Below are 26,534 nucleotides of genomic sequence, written 5' to 3' on the forward strand. Positions count from 1 at the left end.
TAAAATAAATGTTTCTATTTGAATATATTTTAAAATACAATTTATTCCTGTGATGGCAAAGCTGAATTTTCTGCAGCCATTACTCCAGTTTTCACATGATCCTTCAGAAATCATTCTAATACTCATTTGATGCTTAAGAAACATTTCTTATTATTATCATTGTTGCACTGCCTTATTTTTTATTATTATTATTATTTGTGGTGATTTTTGGGGGTTACAGATTATTTAATGAATAGAATTCATTTATTTCAAATAGAAATATTTTGTAACATTATAAATGATTTTACTGTCACCTTTAATCGATTTAATGCATCCTTGCTTGTTTTTTTTTTTTTTTTTTTGAATGATAGTGTATCTGAGTTAAGCAAATTAGTTGTTAAAATGATTGAAACAAATGTTAACTCAATCACCGAAATGATTACATTCATCTTGAATACATTTTCGGGAAGTCTTGGCCCTCCTTGCTTCCTCTGATGGATCACTGTAATGCTTTTTTAAGGCTTGAAGTCATGTTTGGCTCTGCTTTGATCTGGACAGATGCCCTGTTTGTGTAGCACAGAAAGTGATGATCATGTGGGAGTTCACTGATTACAGACGCTCTCTTTTTCTCTCTCTCAGTATTTGCATTACCTCAGCTGCATCATCTAATCCCTGATGGTGAAGTCACCAGTATTAAGATCACCAGGGCAGATCCTTGTGAACCACTGGCTATCAGCATTGTCGGGGGCAATGAGACGCCTCTGGTTCGCATCCTCATTCAGGACATCTACAGAGAGGGCGTCATCGCTCGGGATGGAAGACTGCTTCCTGGAGATATGATCCTCAAGGTGCGTATGTGTGCTAGATCTGATGTTACAGTACGTCATTGTACAGTAGGAGTGAATCGTCCTGGTTTTGATAGCACATGTTGTCATGGGCTTCACCATCTGTTGTTCAGAGGGGAAGTGTGTGAGGATTCTGCATGTAGCCAGACAGAATAAGATTTTTTTTTTTTTCTTTTAAAGAAAATTTGTAGAATGGACTTCTTTTCAAGTATAATTATTTTAATGTTATAGCTTGTAACCAATATATTTATAGAGATTCACATGTGCATGTGCAACATGAAAGCAAATATTTATTTTCAGATTTGCTAAAGACTTCATTTAACAGCGTTGTTATTTTTTTGAAGATCAGACAACGGTAAAAGTAATCCAAATGTAATATGTATGTATATATATATATATATATATATATATATAACGTTAAAAGATCAAGATCAGCAGATCAACCGAAATGGTACCAGTACACTGTGCATCCCTAGAAATGAGAAAGCTGAGAGTACTAATTAATCAACTATTTAAATATTTAAATAAACACACATTTGCAGCACATTTGTCTTTTTCCAAACCTCAGAATTGCTGAAATCCAAAAAGTGCATATATTGTTTTCTGAGCCATAGCCTAATGATGTATGCAAAAATATTGAGCTCTGGTGCTCATATAAGCAATATTAGTTAGATTTTTATTTTATTACTTTCATTACTTCCATTCTGCTATCATTTCTTGTCCTCTTTTTACTTTTATATTTGCATATATGCCTTCGGCAGACACTTTCCTCCAAATTGACTTATGTTTATACCAAGGACAATAGCTATAATGCTAATGACATAGTTTTAAAAATCATCCTACATTTAAATGAATAGCAGAATTTACACCACAACTATAATTATAATGGCACAGAGGAACTATATTGTTGGAATCACTTTCAGAATGATTTTTTTTCAAACTGATAAATGATAAAAACATTGACAGCCAATCAGAATCCATTCTACTTTAGCTTTGAAATCAAGCATTTAAAGTAGCAGATGACAGTTCCCTCCGAATTCAACCCATGACATTTTCATTGCTAGCACCATCCTCTACTGTGTGAGCTTCAAAAACGCAATACAAAAATCCTACAAACATAAAAACATTTCTCTGGATTTCTCCCTCTAATCTCATGCTGTCCTCCCATCAGGTGAATGGTATAGACATCAGTAACGTGCCTCACTGTTATGCTGTGGCGGCTCTGAAGCAGCCCTGCACACTGCTGCGGTTGACTGTACTGCGAGAGCAGCGCCACCGTTACCGTTCCCATCATCACTCTCCCACCGAGGCCTTCCCCACCCACACCCCCACCATCCGGGACGACAGCCTGCATGTGGTCCTCGTTAAGAGGGCTCCAGACGAACAGCTGGGCATCAAGCTGGTGCGCAGACCTGACGAACATGGCGTCTTTATCTTCCACCTGCTGGAGGGAGGGCTGGCCGCCCGCGACGCAAGGCTTAGGGTAGACGACCGCGTGCTGGCCATCAATGGCCATGACCTGAGATACGCCGCCCCCGAGCATGCAGCACTGCTTATTCAGGTGAGCAGCATTATGGGAGAGGTTCTGTGACGAGTATTAAAGGGATAGTTTACCCAAAAATTAAAATTCTGTCATTAATTACTCACCCTCATGTCGTTCCAAACCTGTAAGACCTTCGTTCATCTTCGGAACACAAATTAAGATATTTTTGATGGAATCCGAGAGCTTTCTGACCCTCCACAGACAACAATGCAACCGACACGTTCAAGGCCCAGAAAGGTAGTAAGGACATTGTTAAAATAGTCCATGTGACATCAGTGGTTCAACCGTATTAATTTGTGTAATAAATAAGGCTGCGTTTACACTGCAAGTCTTAATGCACAAATCCGATGTTTTGACCATATCCGATTTTTTGGCCCGTCTGTTTACATTCACTTTAGACATGACTGGTATCCGATATCTGTGTTTACATTAATTCCGGAAAACGCCATTAAAAATCTTTATGAGCAAACGTGTCGCTCTCGCATTGGGAGTTCTGTGGAGAATCGGATGTGTGTGTTTAGATGTAGGTTGGATGTCCAGATATCGGATGTGTATCCGATTAAAATCCACATTTGGAAGTGGCTCAGATCGGATGTGGAAAAAAATCGGATCTCGTGCGGATTTCTGTGTTTACACGTGTGCGAAACAAATTCTGATCTGTGTCAGATGTGAGCAAAAAAAATCGGATTTTTTGTGCCAGTGTAAATGCAGCCTAATAAAGGTCTTACAGGTTTGGAACGGCATGACGGTGAGTAATTAATGACAGAATCTTTTGGGTGAACTATCCCTTTAAGGCCTGTGCATACCAACTGACGAAATGGTGACAATGGCACAAATCAAATATAGCCCATCTGACAACATGGATTTTGTTTGCATTGATGCAAAATGCAGGCTGACTGACAATAGCCATGTTCATGCGGTAAGCCTTGAATTGCAATGAAATTGCATCACCAAAATGCAGTTAAAACCCCTTTATATTAAAAGATATAAAGAGATGTGAGATAGTGAGAGAATCAGTTTTGATCTTTCTTGATCCTCTCAGATTGTGAAAGGTGCTTTATTCTTTAGTTTCTTTTGTCTGTACAATCTCACAGACATATTTTTTTCCACAACACAACAAATCAAACCATTACCTTTATGGCTGTGTTCACTCACAGCATCAATATGAAGCTTTTCCAGCAATGCTACAACCAAACTGCCAAAACTGATTTCATCAACAGGTTTTGTTCACACATGACCTCTACAATAAATGTTTTTATATTCACAGGATGCCTGTTCACAAAACAAAACCAATAATTAAAAAAAATAAAAAAACAAGGAAAAAAAGGCTCAGATTCATCTTGCCCCAGATGTGGTTTGGAACCAGCAGACCTGAGTCATATGTTCTGGGGATGCCCCAGATTAAAAAGTTTTTGGATAGACGTCTTTAAACCATTTTCATCTATACGTAATAAAGATATGGACCCTAATCCCTTGACTTCCATTCAGCTAATCAGGTAGAAATCATTGCCTTTTCCTCATTATTAGCTAGATGCCTGATTCTTCTCAGTTGGAAAAAGGCAAAGCCACCATCTCACAAACACTGGGTAGTAGAGGTAATGTCTTCTCTCCGAGGCTCCTCTAGAAAGTGTTATAGGGTCTGGCAGCCCTTTTTATCTTACGTTGAATCCTTATGGGATACTATTTCATAATTGATCATAACTGTGCATTACTGAAAAATGTGAGTTAAGAAGAATGTTGTATATGTTTGTGTGGTTGTGATTTTTGTATAATAATGAAAATCAATAAAAAATATTTGAATAATAATAAAATAAAAAACCCTTATGTGACAAAAACAGCCGAGAAATTTATTTTTGATGCAGTGCTTCACTAATGGGTTGAGATTTATAAAGCCTAATATTATTTGAAGTCATGCTAAATAATCTAAGAACTTTTATTGCTAGGCCTTTTCGGCATTTCAAAGAATGAATGTTTACAAAGCCATCTAATCCTAACCTGTGGCGTCTTATTCAGTGAATCATTCATTAAATGGTAATGATTACGCTTTAACCCAGAATTAGATTTGGTCCTGAGCCCCCAAAACCAACTGTTATGGTTCCAAATAAAACTTGTGTTCCTTGAGCAGTATTGCAAAAGATGTAGAGCTTACATAAGGTTTGTGGCAGTTTATTTGATTGCGGTTTCATCTCGGCGGTGAGTAGTGTGTCATAACAATATAAGAGTGTGTAAGAGAGTAGTGAGTGTGTGATTTGATATGTATTCCAGTGTGGTGGGTCTTTCTGAATTTTGTTATTCGGCTTGTTGCTTCCTGTCTGGTTCAGATTGGTCTCGAAGGAGACAAGATGGCCGCTCACAGCAGGAGTTTCTGACATGGATTAACTGCTGGCAGGAAACTGATTAAATTAGTCCAATTAGGCCGATAACAAGCTAAGCCCACTCATTTAAGAGGCAGCAACAGAGCACTGAACTCCCAAGAATTCCATGGGCTCTCGATGCGAGTGTGCACTTGAGAGCAACACAAGCTACAGGGTTGTCAAAATAAAGGGTTAATGAAGAAGAAAGCGGTGATGCACTCAGATGGAACGACAGGAATGGATGAAAAATAAATCAGAGAGGGAAAAACTAGAGTCTGTGCCCTCCTTCAGCTCACACATACACACAGACTGCAGAACGGACCCCAAATCTCCATATATATTAGTTTTTCTTTAATAAGTACACACTTCTGAGATATAATCACACATTCACACTGAGCTGGAGCTGTAGGGCATTGGCAGTCATCACAACATCTGGTAATTGTGCTTGCTAGACGTCCGGAGAGTAATGAGACATTACACACACACACTCTCTAGGGTATGAACAAACTATTTTAAATTTTAAATTCCGTTTTTGAACTGCTCGCTCCTCAGGGAAGTTGTTGTCCTCTGTTTGCTCTCCTGTGGAGTTCGAAAGGTTTTTGCAATAGACAGATAATGTTAAGCCAACTTTCACCCACCATAACGCCAAAGGCCCCATGAAATCAAAATTGGAGTGTGTTGGCTTTTAGCCCATTCCTACAATATAAAGGCAGCTATATATTTTCATATAATAAGATACATTTATACAGTATACAAATAATTAATTTATAAATAATAAAATAAAATAATTGTATTTTTTTCTGTGCATAATCATAGTAATTTTTAATGCATAAACTTGAAAAGAAACAAAATCATGGCTGTGAATAGAATCAAATAATCATGATTAATCTCACAATTTCTGAGCAGTCTTTAAATTGAAGTTTTAACTTATTTTTTATTATTTATATAAATATTGACGACTCATCTTGTGCTATACAGATTTTTGTCCAATCAAATGTTCTCTAGAATAAAATGTCCCTGTCAAGCTAGTTATCTTGACACTTATAATTAGCATATGTTTTCACACCAAGAACAATAACTGTAAAGATAGCTATAATGATAACTACATTAAAGGGTTACTCCACCCCATTAATCACTTACCCCCATGTTGTTCCAAACCTGTAAAAGCTTCGTTCGTCTTTGGAACACAATTTAAGATATTTTGGATGAAAACCTGGAGGCTTGTGACATATCCGTGCGGCTGACACAGAACAGTGTATGCAGTTTGCGTCCAGCGGATACTCTCTAAAATGGTGCTACGGTGACGCAGATGAGACGAATCGTTGAATAAAGTTATTTTTATTTTCTTTGCATACAAAAAGTATTCTCGTCGCTTCATAAAGTTCAGATTGAACCACTGATGGCAGATGGGCTATTTTGACGATGCCTTTCATATTTTTCTGGGCCTTGACAGTGTCATTTACTTGGCAGTCAATGGGACAGTCACAAGCCTCCCAGTTTTCATCCAAAATATCTTAAATTGTTTTCCGAAGACGAACGAAACATTTATGGGTTTGGAACGACATGGGGGTAAGAGATTAATGACAAAATTTTCTTTTTGGGGTGGAGTAACCCTATTCACACCAGTGGACGATAACGTTCTGTTTATTATAAGCATGCTGCAGTTTTGTCATCTGCCACTTTAAATGCTCAAACTCTTTATAGCAGGATGGATTCTGATTGGCTGTCATTGTTTTTATCATTCATTGGCTTGAAAATCATTCTAAATGTGATTACAACGATATCGTTGTGATATCGTTATATTATGCCATTATCGTTATAGTTGTAGTGTGGACTTCCCTATTCTCATAGAATTAAAACTATTATTAAAACTATAGAGTTATCATTCTAGTTATTGTCTTTGGTGTGTACAGGCCTTTAAACCTTAAAAATAATATAATATAAAGCAGGACACTAATGCTATCTGCTATACGTTCTGCAGGCGAGTGAGGACCGTGTCCACTTCATTGTGTCCCGCCAGACTCACATCCCTACTCCGGACATCCTACAGGAGGCGCCGTGGAACATGGAGGGACCACCGCCCTACTCGCCTGTGGATATTGAGCACTCTTTACTGGTGGGTTTCATGAGCATAAGCCGCACACACTCTTTATTTCCCGTCCCTCTGCACCGCTTTACTAAACATTCTCTTATTGAGGAAAAAGATCTGAAAGCCTATTACTTCTACATCAAAGAATCAAGCAATCAGCCAGCTCACACACACACACACTCCTTTGAGACAGCCGTCTCCAAACCTATTAACAGAAGAAAACCCAGCAGGAGGAAACAAAGCCACGGCAGGCTGGATTTCAGTGCATCTTCTAAACGGGATTTTCTGCTGCTCAATATCTGCACCGACAACTTCCCTTGTTCTAATAAAAAGTCAAATTCATCGTTAGTCATTTCTCTCTCTCCTTTGCCTTGCAAAAAAAAAAAAAAAAACATCTCAGACCAGCTTGTGAAGGTTTGCTGGTTTAAGTGTCAATGACAAATAAAGGCAGTTACAATTAGTTGTTCTGTTAATTTTCATACACCAAATCCAGTCATTTCAATAGGATTCCTTATTTGCAGAGTCTTTTTAAAGTTTTTATATTTAGGTAACACTTTTAAAGTCTTTATTTATAATTATATAAGTAGTTTTAATGCATTAATTATGCCTGGTAATGCACCTTATAATGCATTGTACAATCTCATGAATAATTGTAACCACAGTTAATACATTATAACACATATAAATTCATTGCTACACTATGCATTTTAAATTTGGTTATAATTATTTAGAACAAAATATGAAACATCACAACGCACATTATGAATAATTATAATGCATTATACATAAAGGCATTAAGTAAGGTGTTACCTTTTTTTGGGTCACACCACTTGACATTTTATAACCTGATCTAACCTTGCCTTGACATGAAAAGTCCAAATAATCTGATATTTTAAGAGACTTGTTGACCTTGACACACAGTAATGAGGATCTGCAGGGGTCCTCGCCATGATTTTCAAAAGGCCCAAAACCCCTATAAAACCAGACCAGAACAAACCAAACCATAACATTATCTCTCTTCCCCATTCTCTTTTTCTTTCAATCACTTTTTATCCTTTCAGTGACTCTTGTTAATTCTCTTTTACACACTTGGAGAGGTGGAAACATTCTGGCAGCATATTGTCAGAGGCTTTTCACTCCTCTGAATTAGACACGGCCTAACACACACACACACACACACACACACACATAGTCAGTCAGTCTCTCCAGCATTAAGCCGACACACTAACTCCAGATCTGATTTTTCTGTAGCCAGAGGCTCAGACTAAATATAAACAGCCCTTTTATTGAACTTTAATAACGCTTTTTATTAAGTTAGGACTTAGCGACTGTGTTTGTTGTTTTTGGAGCAGATCCAAGGCAAAATTTGGCTGCGGTCAGCAATAACGCAGCGTCCTGCAAGCTCACCATTTATTACAAACACACAAGCACACACACACACACACACGCTTAGGGCAGTTATGTGTTCAGATATTATTCTTTTTTGTGGCATCAGGAAAGTGTGAATCCAGATCATAGGCTAACAAACATCCTAAAACTGAGTAATCTGCACTGAAACTTTATTGAATTCATCTTTCTCATTTCCTGTCCCTCCATTTCAGGATTCATGCCAAAAGCCTGCCTGTTATGAGAAGACGGTGACTCTGTTGAAGGAGCCGCACGATTCTCTCGGCATGACGGTTGCGGGTGGGATGAGCAGCAGGGGGTGGGATCTGCCCGTCTACGTCACTAACGTCGACCCCAATGGAGTGGTTGGACAAGAGGGCTCGATCCACAAAGGTACAGCCTCACAAAGTGTGTTTAACATATTCAGACACATCTGACAAAGCTGCACACACCTGTTTTCAAGGTGCCCCTCTGATCTTTCCTTCTTTTGAATGCAAGTACACACACAAACAAAGACACACCTGCTACTGCATATGTATGACTGTCATCAGCTCTGCAAATATATGCATATATAACACTAGAAGATGACACACTCCCACTCATACACCTGCCATACTGCTAAATCGGTCTCTGTCATACACACTCACAATTATCAGCTTCCGATTGAGCGTATGGAAGTTTTTCGGGGGTTATTTTTGTCATATGTGACATGTATGTAGGCGTGTGAAGTTGTGATCATGCACAGGCTGGTGTACGGAGGCAGTGGTTTAAAGTGTCTAGCAAATACAGACACACATGTACAAGATCAAAGCTTTGAGTCTTTGTAATCTGTACAAAGGTATGGTAAGCCCAGTGTTTGAATTGAACCAGAAATTTCGGGAGGGTCTGATATTTGGAAGAAAGTAGGTTTTAGAAAGCGCTTCCAGGTAAATTAGGCACTAGGCTGGTAATAAACTACAACTTTCCATTTTGTGCAGTACTATGCACAACTATGTACAATAGAAACAGTTATCATAGAATAGAAAATGATTTGTAATGAAGCTGGAATACAGCACTTTAGTCATTTCAATATGCATTTTCCTGTAGTGTTAACCAAATGTTCATAGTTTTAATTTATTAAAAATAAACAGTGTATTTGTATTGAAAATAATCTTACACAAACACGCACAAAAAAATCTGGGGTTGGTAAGATTTAAAAAAAAAAAAAGCAAAATAGATCGACCTTCTGCTATATTAACACATTTAAAGGGCACTACAAATGGTGGTTGGGTGGTTGAGTAGTACTTCTTTGGCATGATTTTACAAAGATAACTAGGGGGACTATGAATAAAAATAGGAGATCTTGACCTCCTCTATACCACCCGCAATTCTAATACTGGGTAAGCCTTTTGTGTTTTTGATGAAACTCATATGGACGAGAGAGAGAGAGATGGTGTGTCTGTGTGTAGTGTGTCCACTATATTTCAGTATGTGCCTCTCTCTCCCAGTTCTGAGTCTTTCACAAAAATCTCTCTCATCTCACCCTCAGAGATGAGGGTCTGATTCTGTCCTTCTTTCTCATTTTCGGTCTTCAATCTCTGCACTCTGTTGACATTGTCATATTTACATTGAGTTAATATTAAATGTATAAAACAATATGAAATAAAAATGACCCAATTTACATTCCAGTCCCATTCTTGTATGCACATTATTCTATTAAAAACCGAGAAAAAATAAATATAAATCAGATCTACTAATCAAAGTAGTATGTCCTATCAATGCAACTCTGTCATGCAACAACAGATGTGTTAGGGTCCTGTGGTCCCCATAGTAATGTGACTATCCCGTCTTCTAGGTGACATCCTTCTAAATGTGAATGGGGTTGACCTGACGGGTGTGACTCGGAGCGAGGCTGTGGCTAACCTGAAGAACACCTCGTCCCCGGTGGTCTTGAGGGTACTAGAAATGAGACCCCCAAATGAGAGCTCCCTGGACTGCATGCCGCCCCTGCATTCCCCCTGCGCTCTCTCGCCCTCTTCACCCGGAGATATCAAACTACCCCCGCCTAATGATGATTACTCCCCCCTCTGGGTGTCCTGGCTCCAGCTGCCCAGGTACATTAAGCAGAACACAAACAAAAAAATAGACATACATTATTTGAATTAATTTTGTCTCTTTATACATACACACACATGCATATATACACACACATACATATATATATATATATATATATATATATATATACGCATATATACAGTATATATACACACACACACATATATATGGTGCTGTTTTTCTTAAAAGTCTATTGTGTAGGTTTGATCTTTCCCACTTTCTGCCCGTTTTCTTCCCTTCTCACACCAAATCTGTGGGAATTCGCTGTGATGGAGTGTGAAAGTTCTTAACAACTTCCCAAATTATTTCATATGCATAATAATTGAGAAAGTTGTGTGTAGGGCAGAACAGAGCAGGGTTGAGGAAAGCCCTTCTCACCCTCTCTGCTGTAACAGGTTTAGACCCTGAGAGTGTGACGGCTTTAAATAGACCTTTCTCTTCCATTCCCTAAACTTTTCCTGCTTAGTTCTGTTTCTTTCTTTCTTTCCTTCACACATTTGTCTGCTCTCCATTTCTACATCATCTCATTTCACAGAAGTCCACTTTAAATCTGAGCTCTAAGCTTTCATGCTGTTAGCTGTCAGACATGGTTGATATCGATATTTGAAATATCTATAACAGTAGCATTTTTTCAGAAACTGTAAGTCTTTAAACACAAATCGAGCCTTTCAGTGCTGCTCGTCATTTGAAACTCACTTATTTCTCCATTATATCCATAAGCTCCCAATGAACCTTTTTTTTTATTGTGAATTTCTCTCTTGTCTCCAGCTCCTGAAATGCACCCCATGTAACTCCCTTAAATGAATAGTTGTTCAAAAAATGATAATTCTGTAAAATAAGGCTCAATTTGTTAGCATTAGTTAGTGAATTAGTCATCAGGTAATAATTAACAACATTTATTAATGTAGGTAAATGATAATTTACATATCCACTTTTTTCTTCAAAAGCCTATGGGCAGCAAAAAACTGTTTTGTACAGCTAAAAATAGCTGGACTCGGATGAGACCGGAAGCTAGACCCATAGAATTTAAAAATGGCCGCGTCCATTTTTACGGTAAGAAAAAAGTGGACAGCATTGTGGGTAACCCGACTGCATCTCATTCACCTTTCTTCTCTCCCATTGCTTTCACATTGTTCTTGTTGTTGTTATTCCCTTTTTTTTCAATAATAATAATAATTTATACAATATAATTGATACCAAATGTATACTCTATATGGAATGTAATAAAATGTATTCATATACTGTATATACAGAAATTAACTAATTAATCAAAATGTATTTTTAATAATAATAATAATGATAATAATTACAACAACAACAGCCCAGTTTAAATCATATTTATACTGTATATCAGAAATGAACTAATCACAATCCCTTTTTTATAATAATAATAATTAAAAATGGTTTAGCTTACTAATTTATACAACTTCAAATGTTTAAAAAATATCTTAATTCTGTCACACCAATAGCCTTGTGGGCAGCGTGCCGACATATTGCACCATTTTGCTACAGGCTGCCCGAGTTGGAATCCCGGTTCGAGGAACTTTCCCTCTCTCTCCCTCCCATTTTGTTTCCTGTCTCCTCTACACTGGCCTATCATAATAAAGTCAAAAATTCCAAAAATAAATCATAAATAATAATAAAACAAAATTCTGTATATGCTGAAATTAACATTAACAAAATTATGTAAAAGTATTGTCCATACAGTAATGGCTAATGCTTTAGCTAATGTTAACGAATTACACCTTAATGTAAAATGTTAACAGAAATTCGATTATTATTTACCCTCATTTTGTTCCAGTAGACCATGACAAAAACAATCAGTTACCATTCAAAAGAAGATGCAATGAAAGTGCATTGTTTCAGGTCTGGGTGAACTATCCCTTTAAGTGTCCTTGGTGAATAATTTGATTGTTTTATGTATGTCTGCTGAATGACAATAAAATTAACCTTGAATTTTCTGTCCATTCCAGGCATCTATATTGCTGTAAAGACATTGTCCTCCGTAGAAGCACGTCTGGCAGTCTGGGTTTCAGTATTGTGGGTGGACAAGAAGAACTCAACTGTAACCAGTCCTTCTTTATCCGCTCTATCGTAGAGGGCACACCAGCCTACAACGATGGCAGGATACGGTACGGACATCTGGAATACGTAGAATCTACTATTGTTGGAAACCATGTAGAACACCTATAAATAAACTAGCACAGTTTATTAAATACAACCTTTTTTTTGTCTTTACCCTCATTCTTGTCATGACTCCAACATACTAAAACTTCATCCCTTTTCTTTTTTTCCCATTAGCTGTGGAGACATCCTGCTGGAGGTGAACGGAAAGAGCACTTGGGGTATGACACACACGGCTCTAGTCCGCCTGCTCAAGGAGCTGAGGGGTCGGATCACTCTCACCATCGTTTCTTGGCCCGGAAGCCTGCTATAGGACTGCTCTGCATGTGGGAGGGGCTTATCACATTAACCCTGCACTAGGGGGTGGAGCTTACACTACAGACCTTATAATGACAACTAAAATGGTGGATTTTAGAATCCGAGACTTCCTTGAAAGGCAGGGCTTATGATACGGACTGCCCTCCGGGAGCAGGAAGTGACACATGGACCTTATTCAGGTATTAGGAGCTCAGACTCTAAACTTGAAGGCGGGGCTAACGCCATGACTCCGCCCACCAAGCAGCACGTTTATCACACTCCGAAACCAGGAGGAGCTTTCACAATTGCCCTTTTGTCAAGGCATAAAGATGATATGTGTGCATGAGAGGAACATTGTGTCATTAGAGATGGAAGGCGAAGCTTTTAATCTGTATTAAAGGACTTGGGAGTGTCTAAAAACACAATTTCAGGATGCAACGAGGAGCACGTCAGTCAATAAATGAGTCGGAAATAGATGTATAAACATTATGGGCACTGTGCTATATGTAGTCAGATTGTGTGACTCTAATGTTGTTTGTAGAGGACATTGAGATGCTGCACATAAGAGGGGTTTCCTTCAAACGAGAGGTGAAAGGGATACTGGGATGTTTAGGGTTTGGGTGGGGGACAAACGTTGCCAATTCCATTAGTTTTACATGTTAGAAAATGCATCGAAGTGGACGCACATTCTTTACTATAAACGTCGATGTCTGAAAAAATAACGAAACAGATTCAAGCACTTGTACTATGACTAATATTAATTTTGGTTTATTTCTCTCTGTTCCTATGGCTTTCGGATATCGGCTTCGTTTTGTTCATTCTGACAGTGGTTTGTTCTCTCCATCCCCTGGCATGGAGACACATTTGCCAAGTAGTTCTATCTATGTTGGTACGTTTCAGATGCTGTCGCATATGAAAATAAACTATAGTGAGTAATAAAAAAAGAATAGCAACTGAAAAAAGAAAAGCAATGTTAATAATCTATTTTAAAAATGGATGATAACTTATAATGCTAATAATGATAACGTGAGATTTTGGCGGCCTTGCTGACTTTTTTTTGTTTACTTTGGAGGTGAAAGAATAGGAGAGAGTGGCGTGTGAAAAGCTCACTGTGTGAGTGTGTGCGTGTGTGTGTGTGTAGGTATCATTGTGGGGTAAGGTGCGTGCTCTGGCATCTCATGCTTTGGCTTGTGCAGTATATTGTATCTGTTGGTACCTTTGGTTCAATGATCAATAAAGTCATTCTACAAGGAGATTTGTGTTACTGTCTCATGTTCTTGTGCACTGTGTGTGTGTATATAAATATATATATATTTACACACACACAAACACACTACCGTTCAGCTTTGGGTAGGTAGGATTTGTGTTTTGAAAGAGGTTCACAGAGGCTGTTGGTTGTAAAAATATTTAACAAGATTATTATTTTTATTGTATTTTTGATTCGTTTAAAAGGAACTTTTCTATTTGAATAGATTTTAAAATGTCATTTATTCTTGTGATCGCAAAGCTGAATTTTCAACATCCAATACTCCAGTCTTCAGTATCACATGATCCTTCAAAAATCATTCTAATATGCTGATTTGGTGCTCAAAGCTTTCTGATTATTATAATTATATTATATATGTTGAAAACATTAGTGCTGCATTATATTGTTGAGAAATATAGTTTTTTTTTCAGGATATGTTGATGAATAGAATGTTCAAACCAACAGCATTTATTTGAAATCTAAATCTTTTTTAAGATTATAAATGTCTTTACTGTCAGTTTTGATGACTTTAATGCATCTTTGCTGAATAAATGTATTCATTTCTTTCTTCTTTCTCCACACTAAATCATGGTTCACACACATTTACATTTCTTGATCATGTTTATAATGATTTTGCTTCAACAAAATTAACATTAGGCACAACAAAAATACCATTTTGTATTCCCAAAACAATTAAAGTAATTTTAAATAATGAATAAATAAATTTCTAAATTAAAAATAGTATACTCTTTTGACCACCTTTTACTTTTTTAAATCATATTTTCAAAAAATTAAATGTTAAATTGCTAAAACACTAACATAAATTGGCTTATCAAGTGTTTGGCATACGATTAATCAAAATCTATTCACAGTTGTTTACTCGTGCTCTGACTGGTGACGAGACTAATGATCTTTCACTAAAGACCTCCTACTGGTCAACAAACGGGCTCACCAGCTGGCCAGGGAGTTATTCTGTGGCCTCTGACTGGTTCTCCTGGTCCACACTGCACTCCTCGCCGGGCTCAAGGCTTCCTCGGTTGTGTCTAGAGCGTTTGTGCCTGTGTCTCCTGTGGCTATCTGCGTCATCACTATCATGACGCCTCCTACTGCTGCCACTAATGAGAGAGACAGGGAGAAGAAGGTCACATGATCTATATATAATGGTTATATAAGATGGTTTGCCCCCAATGAATCACCTTTGTAGGCCTTTTGTGTGTGTGTGTTACTCTGCATGATGTGACTGTTGTGGAACTGTAATGGCATGTTTTGTATGTGGACATACTGTACATACATTTACTGTGGTGTTTTGTGAATTAATTTGTACGTAAGTGTATTAGGTATTATATATGAGAAAATTGCTTTTGTCTCCTAATTAAGGGACAATATTTATTAATTGATATTAAATTAATTTTCTGGGGTATTTTTACAGTACCTGTAATACAGTACAATACAATACAGTAATATAAAATAAAATCCTTTTTACACTGTCAGTATACAGAAATGATCTGATCTGTAAATTTTGAATGTGAGATTCAGCGATATTTGACTCTGAAACAGTGAATACAGATGACAGCTACAGGTCACTATGGTGTCAGTAGAGGAATTAAACCCATAACTAGATAGGATTAGAATAGAATATTATGAAATATATCTCAAATGTTAGATAACAGATAAAAAACAGAGGTGTTCACTTCAAGGACTTTTTCTGCCCAACATCGGCATTTTAGTCACGTTTGGGATTTTTCATTTACTGTCCGGCACCCTGGTGAATTTTCCTGGCATTACCTGCGTGAGGATCTGTGTTGTTCATTCCTGTCTCTGTGTCGTCTTTCTCGATGTCTGTCTCCCATTCCTTCTCTTCCCGAGCTTTCCCGGTACCTCTCACTTCCATAATGACTGTGATCCCTGTGTCGAGACACACGCTCCTCCTCACTGCACACACATGTACAAGCACACTTATTAATAATGAGGGAATAATGAGTGCTTGAGTCTATTCTAAAAGAGAGTGAGATGACTCGTTAGCTACACAGGTTACTGCCTTTTAAGGCAGCATTCCAACTGTCAAAGAACCTCACAAGCGATCGTTTGAAACGCTCAACATAGGCTGAAACATTGTAAGCCACACACACACACAAAAAAAACACTCTTCAAGGCAACTGTTTTCAACAGAGTTAGCATGTTGCTAAGCTAATGTCATTGTGATGGTACACTGGCTTCTAATAAGGCTTCCCACACTCCAAATGGGACAAACAACCATGAAAGAAAGTTGTGAAACTATAAGACTAAAGGTTCAGTCACACCTAAAAAGATAACTGTAACAATAACTATATTAGCATGCCAAGCACTCAAATGTTGAGTGGATTCCAATTGTTAAAATGTTACACTTGTTAGGTATCATCATTTTATCATTAAGTACTTTATATTCCAATCTAAATAGTTACAGTTTAAATGTAACTTCCCAACACAGTTAACATACACAAATTACATAAGAATATATATTCTTGTGTAACAGGGTCACTGTCAGACAAACGCACTGCATCTCTCTGAAATGGCTCAACCTGCAGCCGTTATGATGCACTAATGAATGCCTCCAAGTACACATTTACCACATTCTCTCGCTTTCTCTGTGCACATTCACACAGAAAAAGAAAGACAGAGAAAAGAGACAAACTCAATAACCTGATCACTCTGTCTGTAATTAGCAGTCAGTTGAAACCTCCGGGCCTCAGGTGCTGGGCTATAGATTAGTCTTGGAAACACTAATTAGATGACAGGGGACAAAAGATTTTGTGGTGGCAGTGGTCACTTGTGGAGTGTGCGTGATCGCTCCACAAAGCCAAATATTTTTGTTTCACTTAAAGGCACCATTCACCCAAAAATGAGCATTCTGCTGCACCTTTTGGGTGAACTATCCCTTTAAGTAACGCCCGTTTCCTCTTTGTGCATTTCTCATAGTTAGTCAGCTGATATCTATGTTATTGTTAGCAGCCGCTGCTGCAAGTCCAACATGAATTTGTGTTTATAAGTCACATGCTGTTGCAAATTTTTCGCTATTTAATAATAAGGATTAGAACCATATACATGTTCCTCTGGGACTTATAAATGTATTAAGGCACAATGAATAAGACATGTTGTGAGTGTCTCTGTCTGTGTCTGTGTGTGAGTGTGTGTGTGTGAGAGAGAGAGAGAGAGAGAGAGAGAGAGAGAGAGAGAGAGAGAGTGAGAGTGAGTATGTCGTGCCAGCTGGACTGAGGACAGGCCAGTCCTCACTCTAAGCCACAGGAATGAGATCATATCTAGGGGACAAGTGTTCACCAAATGTCCAACCAGTTGCTAAGAGCATTACCAATCAGATTAAAAGAGAGAGAGATTGAACGAGGGAAAGGGCTAAGTGAGAAAAGAAGGAAAAAGTTAGTGTGCCAGATTGTCAGTGCAGGTGTTGTTGATATCTCTGTGTTTATCTTGCTCGAGTTCAGCCCTGTTTACACCTGGAATTAACATTCACCTTTGTTGATCCTATCATGAGTGATCAGGCAAAACAAATGAATCATGACAAAGGTACCAGTTTAATATTATAAGTATTAAAAAAAAAAATCAATCAATCAATCCAAAATATTTTAAAAACTCTTTTTAATTTGCCACAAATGTGATGTTTTGAGCTTAATTAGTTAAAGTACTTTTGTCAAATACACATATTCAACTTAAAAATGAACTCTACACTATATCACCTATATTCATTCATTTACTTTACATCACACAAGATATCCTGTGAAGTCTGCATATAAAAATGTTTATAAGTAGCATTTTTCTTTTAAACTGGCTAAAGTTTAAAATCAATGCAATGTGGTGTTTTGGAGTATTTCTAAACATAACTTAAACATCACTTGTTGGGAGTAAGTAGTAAATATAAATGATCCTTAAACTAGGGCTGCAACAAACGATTATTTTGATAATCGATTAATCTGACGATTATTAGAACAATTAATTGACTAATCGTCGATTATTTCACTGATTAATCAGTAGACTTTAATTGATTATTCAGCTTTTGCAATTAGTTAAAATATTAAGTTATACATATTCTAACATAAATAAAGGTCACTTCAGTTTTAGAAAAGCATATTATGTAATTACAATTATTATACAATTAATTGGTAACACTTTACAATAAGGTTCATTGGTTAACATTAGTTAACATGAACTAAGAATGAACAATACTTCTACAGCATTTATTAATCTTGGTTAATGTTAATTTCAGCATTTACTAATGCATTTATAAAAATCACAAGTTGTGTTTTTTATCATTGGTAAATGCACTGTGAACTAACATGAACAAACAATGAATAACTGTATTTTTATTAACCAACATTAGCAAAGATTAATACATGAATTTAATAAATGTATTGTTCATTGTTCATTCATGTTAATTAATACATTACAATAAGGTATCATTTGTTAACATTAGTTAAAGTGTTACCAATTCATTACACAAATAGATGTATTTGGCACACAAAATGAGATGACAGACAGAGACACTCTCTCACCTTTTAATTAGCTACATGGAAAAGTAACACATCATTCTGCCTAACATCTCCTTTTGTAAGTGATAAGAATCAAAATAAAGGTAAGTGATGAGATGCTTTGGATAAACTATTTTATTCAAAACATAATGTCTTAAAATAGCCTACCTTATAGGGTTATGATAACCAGAGGTGGGTAGAGTACCCAAAAACTGTACTCAAGTAAAAGTAAAAGTACTTGAAGAAATATTTACTCAAGTAAAAGTAATAGTCTGAATAGTACATGTATACTGTATACACACACACACACACACACACACACACAGCCGTTCAAAATACTTTTAATGTTTTTTTTTGATGTAATTTATTTCAGTGATGCAAATCAGAATTTTTATCAGCCTGATTTATTATCAATGCTGTTCTTTTTTAGCTTTCTATTCATAAAAGAATCCTGAACAAAATGACACAGGTTCCAAAAAATATTAAGCAGCAAAACTGTTCCCTGTTGAAAAAAACAGCATATGCTGGTATGGTATGTTTTGAAGCATGGGATGCTGGTTTGAGCTGATTTGAGCTGGTCATGTGCTGGTCCTAAGCTGGTCCAACCAGCTCAAGACCAGCACATGACCAGCATAAACCAGCATCCCAGCTTCAAAACATTCCTAACCAGCATATGCTGTTTTTTTGTTTTGTTTTTGTTTCAACAACACTGGTAATAAATCAATATATCTGAATGATTTCTGAAGATCATAGGACTCTGAAAACTGGAGTAACAGCTGATACAAATTCTGATTTGCATCACTGAGTTAAATTAAATTATATTTTAAAGTTTAAGTATGTATTATAAATGTATATAACCTCTGACACGGAGAAGAGTGAAATCTCCTCACATGACCGCTACAGAACATCTGAACATAACGAAACAAATGCACTTCTTCCGTCTGTTCTGCAAAATGTAAACAAATGTAGCCTTTATTTCTGCAAGCGTAAATATTGTGAAAATATCAATATTAATTGTGTCTGGGCAAGGCATTCCTCCTGGAACTAACGCAGGTTTGGCGGGTGTTTATTTCATACTCTGTGACAGCTTATTTAATGAATAAATTATACATTGTATTTAATGTGTAAGGTACATGTACAACAAACTAGTAATGTGGTATCGTGTACTGTAATCAAATCTATACCTGTGGAACCGACAGCACACGCGTTCATCTAATAAAGATCTTCATAGCTAGCAAACCATAGCCTTTGCTTTCAACTGACTGTAGATCCAAAGCCACGTCTTCAACGCTCTTGATGTTACAACTCTGAGTGAGAACCGCTTCAGACGACTCAGCGCGTGCAGCAGGGAACTGAACGAATCATTCAAACTGATTCACGAACCGATTCACTGGTCTGCCAACTGGTTTGATCAAGCCTTCGAACAGAATTGACTCAAAAGAATGAATCATTCACGAATGGGCATCGCTCCTTGCCCAGAAAAAAAGTAGACGGCGCGCTTGGAATAAATTGAAGGATTTTTAACTTGTACTGCATTAAGATAAAGTAACGAGAGGAGTGTCGCCCACAGTAACGAAGTAAAAGTACCGTTTTTTCACAAAAAATTTACTTGAGTAAGAGTAAAAGTACCCATTTTTAAATATACTCTAAAAGTATTAGTTACCCAAAAAATTTACTCAAGTAAATGTAACGAAGTAAATGTAACTCGTTACTACCCACCTCTGATGATAACCAAAACAGTCCTGAGCTAAATCAAGCTTTGATCTCTGTAAAACAAACTATCACTTTAATTTAAAAAAAAAATTCCCCACTAATAAAAACATTTTATCATTAGCTAGCTCCACACTGGAGAGCTGCTTTATTTCAGAAAATCAAGTTGTAATTCTAACTGAAACTGACACTGACTCTGGTTTTTCATGTTTAATACCGTAAAGCTGCTTGATTTAAGGCTATCTATTGCATAAAGTACTATATAAATAAACATGATGTGACCGGACTTTACTTGAGTACTTAACTGCAGAGCTCATGCAAACATCCACATCGTTGTAATCACAAGCATTTTTAACTGTTGCTTTTACACTGCTGTCAGTTTTTGTTGTTTATTTTGTTACTGAGAGGAAAGCGCGCAATATATATTTACATATTCATCAAACGCCGCTCAGATTCGGGTGTGTCTTCTTCTCTTGAATTGCATCCAGGAGGGATGAAATAAATTATTGCGCTACAGCGCCACACTGGTCGGACCGCAGTATTGCAGGCTCTTGCATTAGGTAATGTGAGATCAAACGATTACTCGACAACAAAAATATTTGTAATATGACAAATCGTTTCAGCCCTGCCTTATACAAAGCCCTGAGAGACACCCCTGAAAGAATGATTGGACCACAACACATTTTAGACCCATTAACACTCATATTTATAGCTCATGATCACATCACTTGAAATGGAACTTACCAGCCATAAACAGGATTTTAGTGTGTGTGATGTATGTAAAGTTCTCTCAGCATGTGCTAAAGTGAGAGAGGTTGTGTATGGTGAACAGAGTTGTTGTCGTTCATTCAGCATGTTGCAGACAGTGATGGATTGTGCAGTTTCTGTGTGGATATTACATACAACAGTGATAGAGGAGACAGAGATTTGTCAGTGTATATCAGACAGAGGATCTGAGAGCTGAACGAATATGTTGGTCAGTAGGATCTCTGCTCTCTCTGAGCAAAGACACAGGCGCAAAGCCGCTAACATACCCTCAAAGCCTTGGCATGTGCGGCTATGTGTGGCAACGTCCGTCCTAGTTTATGTGGTACCATGCCAAAAGTGTGTGTGTGTGTGTGTCTTCACACCGGCCTAGCAGTGAGTCAGAGGACCCATGTTGAGATTTGGCAGTCATTTTATTTAGCACGTTGTCACAATTTTTGATTAAAACGCAACCCTTAAGGCACAAGAGAGGATATACCCATTCAGACATTGAGATATGGTAACGCATGTTCATGTGAAGTGAAAGTAAGAGAGAGATGATCTAAAAGAGCGAGAGCATGTTGACTTCATAAATCTGACAGACCGGTGTGCTTCCCAGCTGTTCTACTGCCCTGTTTTAATCTCAGCTTTCTCCTCATGTGACCTCATACTGCCACCACAGCAACGAATAATGTTTGTGAGGTCAATGAGAAAGTGAATCCAAAAGTGAAAATTCTTTCCAAACTGTATGACTGTCTTTCTTCTGTAGTGCACTAAAGCAGTAATTATGAGGAATGTGTTGGTTACTTTGCTGCATTAAGTTACAATGAAAGGGAACTGAAGTTGCCAAGCTTTGAAAAGGATGCAATGCACCATAAAATAAACCATAAAAATGGTCCATATGACTCTATTTTAGGGATGTCACCAGAACCGATACTACAGTACCAAGTCGGTATAAACATTTCAAAATCCTGCCAGAACTTGTTTTGCTTCAGTAGCGTGAGTACAGATGGTACTGAAGGTAGCAACTAGTGAGGCTGCAATTCTTCTGGAACTGACGGGGGCAGGCAGAGCATACGCCCCTGGAAGTGTTTCAGTCGGTCCTTACAGGGTAAAGAAGAAAAAGAGCCTACAAGCACAAAGAAGAACTACACGTGGAAGATGGTGACAATATATTATGAATATGATTGTGTGAGATTTAAATGAGAGCACGCAGCTCTGATAGCACAAGCGCTGCGCATGATCACACACATACATAACTGTCTGTTCATTCGTTGTGTATCCATCCGCGGAATATTATTAACATTATTGGCTAATATTACTGGTTTAAATAATTGTTGTTTATGTAAATGGTTTTAAAATATATTTTCGGCCTGCCAGTATATCAGGGAATTTAAACTAACGTTTGCTCAGAGTATAGGTGTGTGTGTGTGTGTGTGTGTGGCGTGCATGCGTGCGTACGTGTGTTTGTGTGTGCGAGTGCTTGCGTGTGTGTTATTTGAAGGCCAAGTGCCACTAATGTTGTGTTTTTGTAATGTTAAATAAAGAGTTAATGTTTAAGTATTTTTTTCCCCGTGGTATCAACTTTGTATCGAGTATAGGGTTGCCACCTTTAGCAAGGCAAAATAAGGGACACCCATTCACGAACCCCCCCCATTAATCATGTCTAAATATAATAATTGTGTCTACCAAGCTCTGATAATGTATGGAATATTGTATTAACAGACTACCCAAATTTTAATAAAACAATAGGCCTATGTGTCTGTCACTTTAATGGTATGATTCACCCAAAAATTTAAATTTAGGTTACCCACATTCTTCAAAGTGTCTTCTTCTATGTTCAGTGGAAGAAAGAAATGATTACAGGTTTGGAACAACTTGAGGGTGTGTGAACGATGAAAAAAAACCAAACAAAAAAAACAACATAATTTTTGGGTGAACTGTCTATGAAAGCAGAATAATGACAATAGTTTCTGAAACATAAAGCATGCTGAATTCCACAAATCGAAAAAAAGACGCATTGCAATTAACAGTGCTTGCATTTTAATGCCTTGTATTTCCAGGGCTTGCATTTTTAGGTCCTGAAATTTAACATAGTTGTTTATTTAAGCTGTGAATATTTCAATTCAATATTATATGTGATTGTGTATTTAAATTATGCTTGAATATTCCCAAATACTATGACAGTGTGATCTCTGTGTGAGATATGTGATTGTTGTCATATTTCTATAAAAATCTAAAATACATGTTTGTATTAAAGTAGAATGGATGATAAATATGCCTTTCGTATGGGATTAAATAGGAAGCACTTTGAGTGTCCTGTTCATCATATTTATATTCATATAAAAGCAACGGAACTAAAATTATATCACATTTATTAGCAGAACAGCACACGAGTGAGAATAACGCGATATCCGCCTTTGATCTCGTATAGTCTATCTGTTCCACTTCAAGAGGGCAGAACTGTCCATCTTGACTGCGCTTATTTCACTCCTCCCCTCACTGTAGCCGCCTACTCTCGCCTACATTTAAGGCAAGGCGCATCTCAAACAAGTCTAATAGCTGTTATTGTGGTAGAGAAAGCTGCTTATATGTAGGCTACGGGAAACAGCGAAAATGTTGAATTTAACATACACACAATCAGCGTTTCCACATGTTTATACTGGCCCTGATAATCAAAACTTCTAGCGCTAGCTCCATTTCTGCAAATCAGTTTTTGTAAATGAGTGACTTGATCCACATATGGCCTTCATCAACAGCCGCTTGCGCCACCTGCTGGTGAGCGGCTGACAGCAGCTGGAGATCATGCATCAGTGCTCTACTGCTATTCCTGCGGTTCCCGGATGTGCAACACTGAATTTTCTGCCGAATTTTAACCACTAAATTTGTGGCAGCGAATTTGGAAAGTGAAATAAAATGACTGAAATTTGCCTGTCGAATATTATACATCGTATTTTTAAACAGATTGAATATTTTGGAAGTGAATTCTGGAAGGTGAATATGAATTTTTAATTATGAAAATGTGTGTGAAATATTTTGAATTGAAATATTCACAGCTTAAATAAACAACTATATTAAATTTCAGGACCTAAAAATGCAAGCCCTGGAAATACAAGGCATTAAAATGCAAGCACTGATAATTGCAATGCATCTTTTTTTCGATTTGTGGAATTCAGCATGCTTTATGTTTCAGAAACTATTGTCATTATTCTGCTTCCATAACTGTCCCTTTAAGTCAGACAGTCCACCGTGAGCAACTGAATGCTTCTCTGCAAACAGCACGTTCATCATTAGTTACTGGACAGATCCATTGATTACTTTTCCATTCAGCCCTACATCTGGAGAGCCTTGTGTTTAACGGGCAGATGTGAGCTCCTAGATGTTTTAAACCGCGCAGGTTTAGCGGATGGTGCGCTCGTGTGAAGGGCTTTAACAGCGCGCGTTCTGGAGACTCCGTCGGTAAGGAAACAAAGACGCCAAAATGCAATCACGCACAAATGAGCTTCTCTAATAACACTTCTTATGAGATTGATTTAATTATAATTGCTATTAGTATTCTAAACAGTGCAAAATACTTATTTATTTATTCAAATGTGTTGGCCTTTGTAACCCTAATCGAGTATCATGAACTTTTAGTGGTATCGTATCGACTACTAGAATTTTGGTATCGTGACATCCCTACTCTATTTCACTTCTTCCGGTGCAACAGGATAGCTTTGAAATAATTAATTTGTTTTGTTAAGTTTGGTCTTTTAAATTAATACAGTATGTTGATTCAGTTCACAAAAAAAAAAAATAATAATTATTATCACTCAATGATCTGATTATCACTAACAGTGTGTAATTTCTGTCTGTTGCTCACACAAAGCTGTTATATGACTTCAGAAGACTTGTAATTTTGCCCTTTTATAATTATTTTGCTTCGTTTTTGAAGCTTAAAGGTGGGGTATGCATTTTTTTAAAAACGCTTTAGAAAAGAGTCCGCCGAGTACCAAAACAAAAGCAGTAAGGGGCGTGTCTACTCATGATGCAGAGGAGAGAGCGCTCATCAGTGCACATGACAGACATTAGCCGAGCCGAGCGATGACAGAAAGATAGAGATGGTGGATAAAAAAATAAATAAATAAAAAAATACGTCTGCGGAACAAAAGAAGGCTTACACCGTGTCTACACCGGAAGCGACAGTTGTCCTGTTGTGGTCTGTCTACACTGGACTCTACAAAGCAACTGTTGAAAATCATTTGAAATTTGTGTCAATATGTCATGAATAGAACGTGGTAGGGATGGCTCCATACCATAATTTTAGCTTCGGTACGATACCAGAATGTAATACCTCGGTATCGATACTAAATCGATACCATAGGTGACACATATCCAGCCTCAAAAGATAAGTGAATTGAAAACAATTTTATTAAAATAATAATAATAAAAACAGATTCATATGTTAATACCGTTGTATCAAACTGTAACAAAAACCTACAGGGAACATAGGTTACATTTTGATGTTGGAGAAAAAAAATATATATAAGAAAAAAAAAAGAAAATATACTCAAATCTTCTCATCTTTTCAGTGCAAACACATAGTGCAAACAAAATGAATGAATGAATGAATGAGGCATTTATATAGTGCTTTAATGTGTATTGCAATACACCCAAAGCGCTTTACAATCATGTGGGGGGTCTCTCCTCAACCACCACCAGTGTGCAGCATCCACTTGGATGATGCGATGGCAGCCACAGGACAACGGTGCCAGTGCGCTCACCACACACCAGCTACAGGTGGAGAGGAGAGAGTGTCATAGAGCCAATCAAGTGGATGGGGATTATTGGGAAGCCATGATAGACAAGGGCCAGTGGAGGGAATTTGGCCAGGACACCGGGGTTACACCCCTACTCTTTACGATGAGTGTCATGGGATTTTTTTAATGACCACAGAGTCAGGACCTCGGTTTAACGTCTCATCCGAAAGACGGTGCTTTTTTTACAGTATAGTGTCCCCGTCACTATACTGGGGCATTAGGACCCACACAGACTGCAGGGTGAGCACCCCCTGCTGGCCTCACTAACACCTCTTCCAACAGCAACCTAGTTTTCCCAGGAGGTCTCCCATCCAGGTACTGACCAGACTCAGCCCTGCTTAGCTTCAAATGTCTCAAAATGTAACAAAAACCTACCGGGAATATAAGTTACATTTTGACTGAGTGTGAAGGGAAAAAACAAAAAAACAACTGAAGTAAGGCAATTAATGCAACTATTGTAAAGTGTTATTCTAACAGTCAAAGTAATATTCAAAATCACGTTATTTATTTCTCTCTCTCTCTGATTGTTTTCAGATTTCAGCCTCAGATAGCCAAAGTAAAAGCATTAAGTATAAATCTCACGCTCTCAGCTGCTTCATATTAGCGGTCGGCAGTGCGGCAGAAACATTCCCTTCATATTACTGATACTAAAATTAATATAGCAAAACTTGTGCTTAATTCAAATTCAATTAATATTCGATTGTATGAAATGCAAGTGCATATATTACGTGACCAAAACTTCACTGGTTCTAGCATGTCACACACGCACATTTGCGCTTACGGTATCACATCTGTATGTGCCTT

The 26,534-nt window shown here is 37.4% G+C and overlaps 2 protein-coding genes across 10 annotated transcripts in view; one reads left to right on the top strand and one right to left on the bottom strand.

Annotated features, from left to right (window-relative positions):
* The window catches only part of lnx1 (ligand of numb-protein X 1), a 40,829-nt gene extending 26,862 nt beyond the window's left edge, over positions 1-13,967 (top strand). For all 8 annotated transcript variants that reach the window (XM_058756746.1, XM_058756749.1, XM_058756748.1 and 5 more), the window contains 7 exons: positions 619-827; positions 1,996-2,385; positions 6,703-6,837; positions 8,412-8,589; positions 10,031-10,289; positions 12,267-12,425; positions 12,595-13,967. In XM_058756746.1, coding sequence (XP_058612729.1) covers positions 619-827; positions 1,996-2,385; positions 6,703-6,837; positions 8,412-8,589; positions 10,031-10,289; positions 12,267-12,425; positions 12,595-12,730 — 1,466 coding nt within the window. In that variant the 3' untranslated portion in view covers positions 12,731-13,967. The remainder of the gene's footprint in view (positions 1-618; positions 828-1,995; positions 2,386-6,702; positions 6,838-8,411; positions 8,590-10,030; positions 10,290-12,266; positions 12,426-12,594) is intronic.
* Positions 13,968-14,216: 249 nt separating this feature from the next.
* fip1l1a (FIP1 like 1a (S. cerevisiae)) overlaps positions 14,217-26,534 on the bottom strand; it is a 41,975-nt gene continuing 29,657 nt past the window's right edge. Inside the window, exons 15-16 of one of the 2 annotated variants that reach the window (XM_058755615.1) lie at positions 15,746-15,892; positions 14,217-15,075 (exon numbers count right to left, since the gene is read on the bottom strand). In XM_058755615.1, the coding sequence (XP_058611598.1) occupies positions 14,928-15,075; positions 15,746-15,892 (295 nt within the window). In that variant the 3' untranslated portion in view covers positions 14,217-14,927. The remainder of the gene's footprint in view (positions 15,076-15,745; positions 15,893-26,534) is intronic. The other variant, XM_058755616.1, reaches the window with a different exon arrangement.

The sequence above is a fragment of the Onychostoma macrolepis genome, chromosome 20 (assembly GCF_012432095.1).
Source record: "Onychostoma macrolepis isolate SWU-2019 chromosome 20, ASM1243209v1, whole genome shotgun sequence".
NCBI classification, from domain to species: Eukaryota; Metazoa; Chordata; class Actinopteri; order Cypriniformes; family Cyprinidae; genus Onychostoma; species Onychostoma macrolepis.